The sequence below is a fragment of the Lutjanus erythropterus genome, chromosome 2 (assembly GCF_056507025.1).
Source record: "Lutjanus erythropterus isolate fLutEry1 chromosome 2, fLutEry1.hap2, whole genome shotgun sequence".
Classification (NCBI taxonomy): domain Eukaryota; kingdom Metazoa; phylum Chordata; class Actinopteri; order Lutjaniformes; family Lutjanidae; genus Lutjanus; species Lutjanus erythropterus.
In genome coordinates, this window is record NC_139318.1 from 16994726 (window position 1) to 17009356 (window position 14631).

The 14631-nt window shown below is 39.1% G+C and overlaps 2 protein-coding genes across 2 annotated transcripts in view; both read left to right on the top strand.

The window, feature by feature from the left end:
* Window positions 1–1382: 1382 nt before the first annotated feature.
* Window positions 1383–3304, top strand: LOC146331360 (beta-crystallin B3-like). The gene is made up of 5 exons (XM_084744377.1): window positions 1383–1464; window positions 1905–2020; window positions 2370–2502; window positions 2581–2723; window positions 2854–3304. The coding sequence occupies exons 1-5, from the start codon at window positions 1390–1392 to the stop codon at window positions 3158–3160; spliced, it is 774 nt and encodes a 257-aa protein (XP_084600503.1). The 5' UTR covers window positions 1383–1389; the 3' UTR covers window positions 3161–3304.
* Window positions 3305–4589: 1285 nt separating this feature from the next.
* cita (citron rho-interacting serine/threonine kinase a) overlaps window positions 4590–14631 on the top strand; it is a 54822-nt gene continuing 44780 nt past the window's right edge. The window contains exons 1-9 of the mRNA XM_084729998.1: window positions 4590–4708; window positions 4985–5107; window positions 5628–5769; window positions 6194–6369; window positions 7557–7658; window positions 10040–10182; window positions 12065–12158; window positions 12244–12450; window positions 13872–14025. Coding sequence (XP_084586124.1) covers window positions 5006–5107; window positions 5628–5769; window positions 6194–6369; window positions 7557–7658; window positions 10040–10182; window positions 12065–12158; window positions 12244–12450; window positions 13872–14025 — 1120 coding nt within the window. The 5' untranslated portion in view covers window positions 4590–4708; window positions 4985–5005. The remainder of the gene's footprint in view (window positions 4709–4984; window positions 5108–5627; window positions 5770–6193; window positions 6370–7556; window positions 7659–10039; window positions 10183–12064; window positions 12159–12243; window positions 12451–13871; window positions 14026–14631) is intronic.

Sequence of the window (14631 nt, forward strand, 5' to 3'; positions counted from 1 at the left end):
TATAAGTAATAAAGTCAAATTAACAAGGGTTTTAAGTTTCAAATCCCAAATTTATATTTATATTGACATGGCATTTTGGTAGGCTGTTTCTGTTAACGTACTAGCTACAACCATTTGGTTAGACAGCTGGAAACAGCTGTGTCAAATTGAGACTATCTAGCATATTCTGATATCTAGCAGGGAGATGCAAATGAAACCAAAATCAGGATTCATTGTGGGACACCGTACTTACGTCTCGCAACATACAGCTGTAACGCACAAATTATATTCTTTGCAAGCTCTCACAGGCCACATAAGATGAGGTACTGGGCCAGAGTTTGCCCTAAGTTTGACACAGGTATATAAGTTTATAGGGTCAGTTTTCATATATAACTTGTAAATATTTATAGCACAGTCTCATTTATCTTTTATGTTGAGCACCCAGTTGTTAGGACCCCAAGATAGCCAGGGGATAAGAGGAGTAACAATAATTTAAATGCAGGGGGAAAGGAACAGAAAAACAGTATAAGATATAAGCCCAAAAGGAGTAACTTATTAATTTAAATTAAAGTCTTAAGTCAACATTTACAATCTAATAGGCAGCCATGTTGGATGTATCTGTTTTGATGCTGGATGAAGAGAAAGGTAAAGAACCAGGTAGAAGACAGGAAGCTGGAGAGCAAGATAGCTGGGTGGGGTCAATAGTGCTGAGTGAGACTGATCTCTGTCATTCTCTTGGCAGGCAGTCAGTGCGTGTGCCCACTATAGGATCATGGTCAGGATGGCAGCATGGGCAGAGCTGGGCAGCGTTTGCCAGTGTGCCAGGGACAGAGGGGCAAGCCTATTGAGAAGCAGTGTGATGGATACAATGGGTGCGACAGACTTGCTGCATCAACAGGCTTTTTGCTGCTGTGGCCAGAAATAAACCATAAATACCCCCACTGGCCTCAACCGACCGCTCGCCAGGCCTCCACACCCACACACACCCTCACACTCAGACAGAAAAGAGAGAAAAGAAAGAGGGAAGACGGAGAGCGTGGCTTGTACGTGGTGCAGTGAAGCACAAGCCATCCAGGTAAAACCTCTCTCCGACAGGTCTCTTTTACTCTCCCTGTCCCCTCTTCTATCTGCATCCAAGTGGCTGCTTCTTAAGTAGCATTTTGTGCTATATTAATGCTATTCTTACATATACAACTAATACAAACAGGATTTGAGTGAAAAAAGCAAGTAAACGTGTGCAAATGTCTTGATAACTGATAAAAAGCAGACATTTTTGTCTCAGCAACTATTTGAGGTCCTACCATGTTTAAAAGTTGAAAAATGTTTCTTCTATGAATTTAAGAACCTAAGAGTATAATGCCATCACTTAAAGCATTAAACCATGTTATTGCTGTGCTTTGTAGAGGGAAAATGACAGAACAACAGGGAACCCCAGATCAGCTGCCAGCAGAGAAGGGCCAAGGAGGGGCTGGAGCCACATATAAGGTACTTAAATGACAAAGAACTTTGTATATAGTGAAATTAAAATAAATTACAAATAGCATCAATTTTGCATTTGTGGATCCAGTTGTTCAACATCCTCCTGGATTCATATTCTTTACATATTTTTTATAATGCAAAAAAAAAGTTTTTAATGCAATTTTGTTCTGTACTTACAAGATCTTTTGGACATCTGTCCATCCTGGGAGAGGATCTCTCTTCTGTGGCTCTGCCTGAGATTTCTCCCATTTTTTCCCTGTTAAAAGGGTTTTTCATGCAGATTTCCTTATCCAAATAAAAAGTCTAAAGGACAGAGGGTGTTGCACGCTATACAAATTGTAAACCTCCTTGAGGCACATTGTCATTTGTGATAGTTGGCTATATAGATAAAATCGGACCTTTACTGATGGAGATGCACATCATCCAACTCTCCATCTGTCTTGCAGTTGGCCATTTTTGAGTTCGAGAACTTCCGTGGAAACAAAGTGGAGTTGTCTGGTGAATGTAAAGATGTGTTTGAGAAGACACAGAGAGTTGGCTCAGTCATTGTGGAGTCGGGACCGTGAGTAATCGACAAGTCTCATCTGCATCCTGTTTCCCAGTTGTTTTACCTTGCTTAGGATCAAAGGTGCAGTCAGCAATTCTACAGAAAGGCAGTTGATTGCTGAGTCTAATTCCCAGATCAAGAAATACAGATGCTTTGGTGTGGGAGCTACCAACCCAAAGCTTCTGTATTTGACAATCTGGGAATGAGACTCAACAATCAACTATCTTACCAACCTGTGATTAGCCAAAGAATCCTGTCACAGGCTAGATTTACCATAGCCTGAAAACAGACTCAAGATGAGGTGCATAATTCTACTTTTCTCACAAACCACTTGAGTTAAAATGCATTTTCTCCATGTTGTCAGATGGGTGGGGTTTGAGCGTCCAGGCTTTGCAGGAGAGCAGTTTGTGCTGGAGAAGGGAGAGTATCCTCGGTGGAGCACCTGGACCAACTGCCAGAGTAGCTACAGCCTGAGCTCATTCAGGCCTCTGAAAGTGGTCAGTATCATCAGTGTAACATTAGCAGATGTTAACTTGCTGTCAGACATGCTCAAACCTGTTGTTTTTCCTCTCCAGGACAGTGCAGATCATAAGCTGCACCTGTTTGAGAATGCAGGCTATGAAGGTAGAAAGATGGAGATTGTTGATGATGATGTCCCCAGTCTGTGGGCTCATGGTTTTCAGGACCGTGTGGCTAGTGCTAAGGCTATCAATGGAACGTAAGTTTCAGTTTTTTATAGTAAATTTGATTGCTTTTTAAAAACAATCTAATGAATGTGTATTTTTGTACAAGCATGCCATTTACTATCCCAGAAATGTTTTTCACTCCCTTTTCTCCTCTCTCTGAAGGTGGGTGGGATACATGTATCCAGGCTACAGAGGGCGCCAGTATGTGTTTGAACATGGAGAATTCAAGCACTGGAACGATTGGGGAGCCACTGCACCTCAGATCCAGTCCGTCCGACGTGTGCGGGACATGCAGTGGCACAAGAGAGGGTGCTATATTGCCCCCGCCCCTGCTCCTACACCTCCCGCTCCCGCTCCCGCTCCTGCTCCTGCTCCCGCTCCCACTCCCGATCCTGATCCTGCTCCCGCTCCCGCTCCCAATCCAAATCCTACTCCCAACTCCAAATCCTCAACTCAACCCCAGCCTTAAAACCTCCAGCACCTCCTACACCAACTGGGGCAGGCTAAAGGCAGCTGGCCAGTCCCCAGTCTCTTCACTATGCGCCCTGTTAGTCTAGAGTATCTGACCATGCAATTTTGGAAAACTGGAACTCACAATAATGAAACATGTAAATCTGTTGGAAATAAAGGTTTTGGTCCTGATTTTGGCTATGTGCAAATTATTGCATGTTAGTTAATATACATGAAAGAATTAGGGATGTGTTTAATTGAAAGCATCGCAATTATTGTATTACAAGGCTAATAAGCAGCAACTGTGATAATTTGTGGCTGGGAAACAGGATTAAACATTGTGGTAATTATGGTTTAGTTGGGGTGGTTAGTGGGGCTCAATGCAAGACTGCCCTGTGTTATTTATGTTTTCACAAATGCCAATAACACTTTATTTCTTCAAGTGGATGGTCAGGTGGAAATTCAAATCAACACAAATCGGCAACTGGCCCTTAGCCTCATATGTTTGAAACATTTAATCTCATTAGCCATCAAGCATTTAAGATGTTCGGTACATAGACAGGATTGATCCTCTGCATGTACAACACACCTTCATGACTCTTGGCCATCTTTTTTGATCTACTGAATCTCTTTATTACCTCTGCCAAGAAGGTCATGTTTTCTGTGCTGTTTGTTTGTCAGTCAACAGGATCACAGAAACTCTAGTGGCCTGACTTTCATGAAAGTTGGGGCAAAGGTGTAGTACAGGTCAAGGAAGACCCCTTCTAGTTTATATAATAAATCTTGCAAGGGAAGGCTTTACTGAAATAGAATTATAGAGTAAGATAAAAAAAAAAACAAAAACTGAAGGACCCTCCACTGCTCTCCCAAAAAAAGCCATACCCTCCCCCTCTTTAACCTGTTCCATATATAAAATAGAGCTGAGTTGGTATTGTACACCAGCAGCAGCTGTATCTGTAGAATAATAATAAAAAAAATATTAAAAAAGACTTCAAACTCCTCACACAAGAGGCTTTTCAACAAATCTTCCCTTGTTGTCGCCAGCACGTCTAAATAAATAAATAAATAAATAAATAAATAAACATAATAATACACTCGCCCTTTTTAACCTGTTCTATATATAAAATTGGTTATAGTTCGTAATCAAGATCAAAAGGCAGATGTATCTGTCGAAAAATTCTTCACTTTTGATATTACTCTGCAGTACTAATCAATTTATTGGTAATATTATTTTTATGTTCATTTAGGTTTATGTTCATTAACAAGACCCAAAACTCCTTATGTAAGACACTTTCGGACTTGTCTTTCCTTGTTGTGGTGAACAGCGGGGACAGGGTCAAACTTAAGTCATTGGTTAAACCAACAGCCGGTTCCGCCCACAAAGTTCCAGTGATCCAATCAGACGCTTCCTTCATTCAGCTGGCTCGCGAGGTGGGCGGCAAACGCGCAAAATTTGAAAGTTGACCGGAAGCAACGTTGAAGGAGGAAAACAGTGTGCTGCCCTTGTGGCATTTCAATGTTTCTGTGTGTATTAAATACTAAATTATAGTTTCTGCATGGCAGTCTGGTAAGTAATCTTATACCGTACTGTTTTTTCCTTGTAAAATAACTGAAGGACACTGATGGCTGTCGCGTTAACGTTTTTGTTAGCGAAGTTAGCAAACGCTAGCAAACGTTAATTTAGCATGCTAACGGGACGCATTGTTGATATTTGTTGACACAGTTGGTCAGTCTTGGTCTTGCTATAATCTCATACTGCTGTCGTAGATATAATTAATCAGCTAACGTGTTATATTTAAGTACGTGTTTCTTTTCACTTGGACCTACTGTGTCATTCGCTTAGGTTATCTGTTGTCAAGAAGCAATGTTGAAGTTCAAATACGTGAGTCAGGGTAGCCTGAAAATGCTGCCGTCATCTGAGGACCCCATCACCTCCCGCAGCTCCAGACTCAATCAGGTGTTTCAGGTAAAGTAACGTTAGTCGTGAAGTATTTTGATCATTTATTCAAGTAAAATGACTAATACACGCTGTGAAATTACTTCAATAAAGGTAAAAGTCCTGAATTCAAAACATACTTAAGTAAAACTGTGTAAGCATTATCAGAAAAATGTACTGACAGTATCAAAAGTAAAAATACAAATTACGCAGTAAAATGTTCTCTGTGAGTGTTTTACTACCATATCTGATGTATTTGGAGCTGCATTAATGTGTGTTGTTTTTTTTTTACTGCTGTACAGTTGAAGTACAAAATGTTTACCTAATTTGAGCTACTTTATATACTGTTGGGTAGTTTAATCCACAGCAATGCATCATATTCTCATGATTTGTAACAATGCAATTCCAGCTAATCCAAGAGAGTTTTAAAAATAGTTTATTTAGTTTAAGAGTACAACAACTTTGGTTTGGTCTTTGTACAGTTTAAAATCAGCCACAGTAACTGCCAGTAGCTGACTTCCTTTTCCTGTTTTTGTATTATTTTCCTCAGGGCCGAGTCAGCTTGTGTGGGCAGCAGGGAGGATGCACTATAGGTCGGGAAGAGTTTCTGGAGGCTCTGCTGCTTCTGTACCAAGAGTGCACATCTCCAGAGCTTATGAAGATACACAGTGTGGCAATCTTTGTCAATAAGTGTGAGCATACTTTTCACACACACGTATTGAATTATTTTTGTTGGTTGTTTTCGTTTGTTTTTTGTTGCCAGTCCAGATTTTTTCCCATCACATTAGTCAATACAGTTGATACAATTGGTTCAGCTTGTAAGATATACATACTGACAGTTTTCAGGCTGTTTTACTGTTGTTTATTAATATCATGATAGATTTATTCTGTTTTTAGTTTGCAGTTTTTACTTTGTAAGGTAACCTCACCCTAAAAAGAGATCACAGAATTTCAGTGATTTGCTACCAGACATATGTGCATGTTACTGTGTATCTTTAATAGATAGCTTTGTATCTGTGGTGTATTAACAATTTCACATCCTAAAAGTAATTTTACTTCACTTATCAGAAACAATGGGTGTAAAACCTCTGTGTTTGTGTGTGCTTTGTGAAACAGTTTCTGAAGTGGTGTCAGAGCTGCGGGCCCTGCAGCCTTCACCTCATGACTTTGACGTGCGTGCAGTGGTGGGTCGTGGTCGCTTCGCTGAAGTCCAAGTAGTCCGGGAGAAGGCCACCGGGGATGTTTGTGCACTGAAAGTGATGAATAAGACTGTTTTACGCACTCAAGAAAATGTAAGATACATATGGTTTTAGTAGATCAAACACTGCAATAGTAATTACAAATAGAAAAGAAATATCCATTTTTGTTTTCCATGAATCTTTTGGCTTTACTCTATAAATAATCTTTTATACGGAAAACATTTTTATGTCACAGTAGGAAAAAGGCAGGTGAAAATAATATTGAATGGTAGCTGAATGCCACTTAGCTGTTTCAGTTTCAAGGTCCTGGTATTGTGCATACTGGCTCACTGTCACACTGTCATAGCTTACTAGGACATGTAGCATTGTTAATGTTATTAGTGACACTCGTGCTTTTCCTGCTGTGACAAATCAAAATGTCTGCGGCCTATTTTTTTGAAGCATTTCTTTCAACCAGTATCAAGCGCAAAAGCCAAGAAGCTCAGTTGCTGCAAGAGTTATGATTTAGGGATTGTAAAGGTTCATTAATGACTTTAGACACATTTCGTAAACCATGACATAGGCATTCACATGAACTAAAGATTTTTTTTTAAATAACTGACACTGACAAATACTGACTACAAAACTGTGCTGCTTATCACTAAATAAACATGACTAATAATAAGGAGATAATAAATTAAGACTGCAATGCATCTATAGGACTCAAAAGCTTTTCCACAGGTGTTGTCTATTTAACTTTTTCACTATCCTCCTTACAATCATTGTACTCTTTATTTACCTACTTGTTCCCAATTTGCAGTCTGAAAAAGGTCCACTGGAGGGTGCTGTATGGTTGAATACACCAAACCAAATTCTGGGTACATTATTTCACAGCTGTGCACTCTGGCATGTGACTAATAGAACAGATCTGAGTCAGAATAGTACATGAGCTGTGACAGGAGTCTGAACAACTTGTATGAACAAGAAATATTTTGTTCGTGCCACCTGTGACTACCAAATATAATTTTAAGTGTCACCCCACTCACAAAACTACCAACATGAACTGAAGATAGGAAAGGAGGGCAGGAACTCTTATTGTCAAAATTTTTGATCTGTGCATTAACATCTTCTATCATTTAACTGAAAAAAAGAAAAAAAATAGATTACATTTAAACCACATTGAAGTGCTTTTGTGTGGCTGATGCATTAATCAGTAACAATGTGTGCGGCACTGCTATTGGATTAATTTAATGTACAGTATATGTACTGATTGATTGCATTCCTTTTCAATTCTTCTCCAGGTGGTTTTTCATGAAGAGGAGCGAAGGATCTTGGCTCTGAACAGCAGTCCCTGGATCCCACAGCTTCTCTATGCCTTCCAGGATAAAGAACATGTTTACCTGGTGAGGCTGCAGGTTTTTTTCTGATTTTGAGGGCAGACTGGAATGACTATTTTTACATAAATTACTCCTTGTCAGAAAAATGTTTTAAAGGTCTTTGCAAACTGCCATAGGCCAAAGGAGATTAATGGGCTAGTACAGAGGTTCCTAACATTTTTCATCCCCAGGCCCCCAAAATAGCATTAGCTTATTGCTGTGGCCCCCCTTTTGCAAGTTTTTTTTTAAAAATCCTGTGACAATATCATGATAAATGTAAAAAAAAAACAACAACTTTTGGTTATCTTTCTTTACTTTTATTAATACAGTAATAACTACATTTTAAGTAACGTATGCATTATTAATTATATTTTTTAATAATACACATAATGATAAAACTCCCCCATGGGGACTTGGCCTCCACTTTGAAAATCATAAAAAATAATAAACATGCCACGCAAATGGTACACATTATTTTAGACTTAGTGGAGTTAATATATATTTTAATGCCTAGGAGCATAGTACAGGCCTGTATGTTGTGGTGTAGGTCTTTTACCTGAAGGTGAAAAGAGAAGAATAATCAGGGTATGTTATCTGGTTGAACTCAAAAACTAAAAACGGAGGTTGATCTCCTTCAAAAGTGAAGGGGAAAAAAAACAAAAGCCTTTCAAAAACTTCAAAACTGCTGTCACTTGGCCCAACTATTGATCCTCAGAAATCTTCATTGTGTATAAGTTGTCTGTTTCTACAACCACAATGTCTTTTTCTATTCCTAGATGTAAACTACACCTACCTCTGTGCATAGAGCACAAGATAACTTATATAAAGCACTGTACAAGACTTCTTGTACAATCGTCCACAGCTGTGGTTTCCAGAACGTGACTAATAGAACAGTGGGATCAGTCAGAATAGTACATGAGATACTACAGTAAGGTATCTGAAGTGAGCAATGAAAGGAACAACTTGTATGTAGAGGAAATGCTTTGAAGTGTGTGTGGGGATAGTTTGCTTCATTCAAAAGTGAAAAAATTACCTTCCAGAAGCTTCAAAGTTTTGTTGTGATTTCATGTTAGTTTGCAAGTTAGCCACCAGTGCAAGCCAGAGTCACCAGGGTTTTATTCAGATTAACGGCATTATTCAGCACTGGAAACTCCACTGAACAGGACTTCTGAGGGGCTGTGTACACTCTTTGAGCCTAGTTATGGTTTAGCATTAACTGCAGTTAAAACCATACTGTCACATTCCATGAACTACAACTGCAAAAAGCTGAGAAAAATGTGATTATCATAACCTGGGCTAACTGCTTTACCAATATGTAAACACCCTCAGGATCTCTGTATCTGATGTGGATGCATAGAACTAAATGATCTTGTCATTTGGGTCTGGTTATTTTCCCAAAATGTTAGTGTACCTCTAATAGTCTAATTTTCCACTGTGAATCACAGTGTCAATTTTGTTATCACATCACATGTCCAGAGTAATCATCGTGACGGCTGTTAACTTCACAAAGAATCCATATTTTCTCTGATGACTGGCTTGGGGTGTAGGAACGAGCACACAGCATACTGCCCTTTGTTTTTCTCTCTTCTCTCCTTATACCTCCCATCATGCCCCCTGCATGTATGTCTCCATTCTTCTTCCTCCTCTCTTTTCTCTCCCCCCTCTGTCTCACCCTGCTCTCTAACTGAGCATGGAGGAAAATACAAAGCATCCATCTTTATCCGTGTGTCAGAGAGGCACCCAGTCTTCCTGTTGCTAGGTAACACTGGAGAATGCTCCCGTTCATTCAGACTCACCGACCATTCATGCACCAGGGGCTCTCGCCTGTTATGGCTGTATGGTTGCCACCATATAGCTCAAATCAGTCTGACCAATGCCTTTCATCTCAGAATGCTGCAGACAGCAAAAAATAGAAACTTGAGTCAAACATGACCACAGCTGATTTGTGTTTTCAAACTTTAAAGAATCTTATTATCATATCTCTTTTGTTGTTGTTGTAGTTGTGACGTGTTGCTTTGACTGTAAACATATCTTGTTTTTGCCCGTGATCCCAGATAAATAAGGCTATCAGTTATTATTGATGTATTTTTAGCTATTAAAGACCAATCCTCCGACTGCAGTATCTCAGATAAATCTGCAACAGGATCCTGTGTTACATAACTGAATCTGTAATGAGGAGAACCACCCTATAAGCTTAAGCTGAATAGAGCTTTGATGTAAGCTCAGACACATGTGCTCCTGCACTTGTTGCTTTGTTTTTCTGTCTAAATATAGGCCTATTTATAGGCATTCATAAATGTTTCAACAGCATGTGATGCCTGCTCATTTTAATCATATTCATTCAAATCCCAAGTGCTGGCTATAGTTTTATACTGTCAATTTCTGACTGCATACAAATGTGTTTCCAGGCGATGGAGTACTTGCCAGGCGGTGACCTGATGTCCCTGCTAAACCGATATGAGGATCAGTTCGATGAGTCCATGGCTCAGTTCTATTTGGCTGAGCTGGTAGAGGCCATTCATGCTGTCCACCAACTGGGCTATGTCCACAGGTAAGACACACAATACTCCAACCTGTCAACAATGAAGGACTGACATTTCAATAGGGTTGGACAATATAGCTGAAGAAATTGCCACGCTAAAATTAGGAATGCACAATAAATATCTGCACCCATATTGGCTTATTACAGCTATATTCGTCTTTATCGCTATTGTGTATTGTGTCAGATAATAATATCTGATTTGACAGATTATGTCAAAACATTTCATTTGAATTCTTTGGCAAAATGCTCTATAAAAGCCAAAGTATGTTTTTTTTTCTGATTAACTGGTCTTTGTTTTTGTTGTCATAGTGATGTCAGTTAGATTTGGTTCGCTCGGAGCTATGGAATATTAAATCATCCATCTTTACTCATTGCATCTGAGCTTTTCTTACCCTCAGCTGTGCATAAACCACAGGTTATATCAACTTCTTTTCCAAATCTGAGCTTGTCAAATACATCTTATTTGTATTGGTCTTGAGAACTGGGTAATTATCATATTGGCTGAAAAAAATCTATATTGTGCATCCCTAGATAAAATGCTTGATTTCCATCAATATCGAATCAAATATTGAATTTAACCACCTTATTTATCATGTCAAACAGGTAATATACTTAATAGGCTGGGGGGGTAAAAAAAGCAAAAAACTGCCATACTGGTGAGCTGTTATTTTTATTTATTTATTTATTTATTAACAAGTTCCAATACTCACCATCACATGTCTATGGCACAACTGAACAACACACCTGTTAACTGATGATGACTGTGCTTTGAGTGACGCACGAACAACCAAAGGATATGTTACACCAGGACTTCTCAAAGACCAAGGTCCGCATTCGGACTAAATGGCGTTATCAATACAATACATTATGAAATGTATTCATTTCTCTATTTTGAAGTAAATTTTCTACTGATCACTACAGTAGAAACTGTGAATGATCAGCTGTGAATGATCAATCCTGTCCCCAGATAAATGTAGTTTTAGTGTGGCTTACTGTATTTCCCTATTGTTGACAACATTGTCATGCCAACTGCCTGGAAAGAGTGTTGGTTAAAGAGAGTGTGTTGTTGCTATCAGGTTCAAGCATTAATGTTATACTGGATTTGTGATTAGCTCCTTAATCAGGTCAGTTTTTTATAGTACACAATTTATGTAAAGTAGTTTTAAGAATGTGTATGTCAGAAATAAATCGACTATCTGCGCCATATCTACCTCGGCTTTGTGCTGGCCTGTTGATGTATGATGTCAATTAATTGCTTGTTGAATGTATGTTGCTTAAAGATTTTAAGTGAGTTGATTAAATGTTATTGTGTTATTGCCAGTTGTTCCGGACCTTTGAGCTGAATAAAAATTAGATGCAGACCTTGGAGTAATAAGTTTGAGAACCCCTGTGATTGGTTGTTTATGAGCCAGGGCATATTCATTTTGTGTTTTCATGGCAGTTTTCATCTAATGCATTTAAGTAAAACTATTGATATTCTATTGAACAATTTTCTTATTGAAATTGATGTGATGAAGTGTCTATTGCAAATACGTATCACTATTGTTTAATTGCCCAGGCTTTCATTTCAAGGCTTTGTGGAGTAACACGAAGTTGGGCCAGGGATCCTAAGTTGGTGCTTGTCCTCTTTGATCTCCAGTAAAGATCATTATTTGTTTGCCTTTTGTTTTCACTTGAAGGCCCAAAACTCTTAAACATTAACTGGACATGAGAAATGTTGCATTGTAATTTAACCTAGAGCACCGAGTGTGATGTTATGTAATACAAAAATGTTGCTGGAGTTTACAAATGTATTCCATTATCATCAGAGCGGCAGACATACTACAGTACTCGGGCAACAAACAGCTCTGTAAAAGCAGTATCAAATCCCTTCTAAACTATCCACTTGCAGAGATGTCAAACCAGAGAATGTTCTCATCGATCGCACTGGTCACATTAAGCTGGCAGACTTTGGATCAGCTGCCAGGCTGGCTGCTAACAAAACAGTAAGTAGATTACAGAGTTTGCTCTATGTATTAACTTCTGTATGCCTGATGGTGACATCACTGGGTTTTATTGATGCGTTTCCAGGTGGCAGCTCCCACAGTGCCTGTTGGGACCCAGGACTTCCTCTCCCCTGAGGTCCTGACAGCCATGAATGGGGGCTCTCATAGCACCTACGGGGTTGAGTGTGACTGGTGGTCCCTTGGCGTCATAGCCTATGAGATGATCTATGGCAGGTCACCTTTTACTGAAGGCACTTCTACCAAGACAATCCACAACATCCTCAACTATCAGGTACATGGAGAGTCATTTCAAGTCGCACTGCACTGATCACTAGTTTTATCTGATCTGTAATGGTCTGTAACTTAGAATTTCAGATGAATAAACTGTCTAATTAGCATTTCCAGTACACTCAGTGGTAGGGCTGGACAATTAATCAAATTATTATAAAAATATGGCCAAGTGCAGTATTCAGACTGCAGAAGCTGCAATTTTTCAATAAAGAAAAATGTGTGACAAACAGCATTATAATCAAGCACTGCAGTGCTGCTACAATTTTTGTTTTCTAGATGTAAGAAAACATGCTTATTTGATAGAGGCCAGGGCAGGAATTTGCCCCCTCAGTTTAGCCTTGTGCCTCTCAAAAGTTTATATGCCCTGTGGCTATATTGGCCTTGATGCCCTGAGAGAGAAAAGAAATGTGTGAATATGGACAGAAGTGTTGATGTGATATAAACGTTGTTTGGCCATGAAGGGTAATGTTACTCTACAATTCTGTGGTTTACACTGCAGCCTATAGTATTTGTTTACAGTTAAAAACAGGGAGATCTGAGTTATATACGTTTGTCTCCTTCTCTATATTTTCATTGCACTGCTTCCCATGTCTCTTTTTATGGAAGCCCGTTACAACCAATGTGATGGAAAAAAAGAGGACCCTGTAAGTCATTATGATGAGTTATTATCTCAAAATAATGACTTAGTATCTCAAAAGTATATCAAAATAATGAGTGAACTTTGTCAATGTTGTTCCACTATTTTGAAAAAGTTATTTATAAGTTATAAGTCATTATTTTTAGATACTAATTCATTATATATTGCATAGTATTTACTATTAAGTCATAATATAGGCTGACCTCTGACTGATCTTCAGTATCCCTTTGCTGGATAGATAAATTAGGAAAGACATTGAATAAAAATAAAATCATCCTTAACACAATCTGATTTTTTTTTCTTACTATAGCCTTACCCAGCTGTTCTCAGACAAGGGTCCGGGGAATACGCTGTGAAAAGTATTCTGTACAAAGTATTCAGTTTCACTCACTTAAATTTTTATTATATAAAAAATACTTATTTATTTATTTTTATAAAAGGCTTTATAGTTCAACGACAATTTTTTTACATTTTAAAACCTAAATAGTTCATAGATTACATTCTAATCGAACAGTCTATAACTGTTAATAAATATCTATAAATCTTCCTCCTGCCAGTCAAGGACCCTTCATTCAAGCATCACCCATTAACAGTGAAACCACCTATCTCGACAGGGACATACATGAAGGGGGCTCCAGTATATTTTCTGTCTTGTAAGGGGTCCTTGGCTGAGAAAAAAATTGAGAAGCTCTGCTCTATGGAAACGTGCAGTCTGATTTACCTGAAGTAATAGCTGATCAGTCTACATTATGTAATGAATCCTTGTCCATGTTGTTTGCCCCCAGCGCTTTCTTAAGTTTCCGGAGGAGCCGCGGGCCAGTAAGCAGTTTGTAGACTTGCTGCAGAGATTGCTGTGTGGAGCCAAAGAGCGTCTGGGTTTCCAGGGACTCCGCTGTCACTCTTTCTTCTCCAGCGTAGACTGGAACAACTTGAGACAAGGTGAGGAGATTCCTCTCCCTTGAGACTCTACTCTCCTGCCTTTCCAGTAAAAATGTTCAATTTAGCTTGAAATGACACAGTGTCGCTGTAATCACGTTATTCGACAGATGATGTACGACTAGTTGTCAAATCTTAATGTTGTTTATAACATACATAAGTGTATTGTGTGTGTGTGGTTGCACATAGACAACACACAGCGTCTGCGTTACCAGTGGTGTTGTCAGTAGTAAAATAATGAGATTCTGTGTGCCGTTGGCAGTAGGCCAGCTCTTTCCTGAGGAGGAGATCGGGAGGGAGGCAGAGACAAGAAGCGAGGCAGTCAGAGTAAAGATCTGCAACTCATCTGCTTCTCAACAGACGCAGCACAAATCTTTTTTACGCCAGTGACACCAGACACGCTTGCTGTGGCGGAAATACACGTGCGTTTGTTGTACCTCATTGTTGCCATCAAAATCTGAGACTGAATGACAATGAGTTTGACATTTTCACCTGACCAGCTGTGGGAGAAAACACACCCATAACATTGACATTAATGGACATTCTCGGGGAAGCATGATCACATTAAGGAACTGCAGCAGTTCCACAGTGGCTCTGTGATTCAGAACG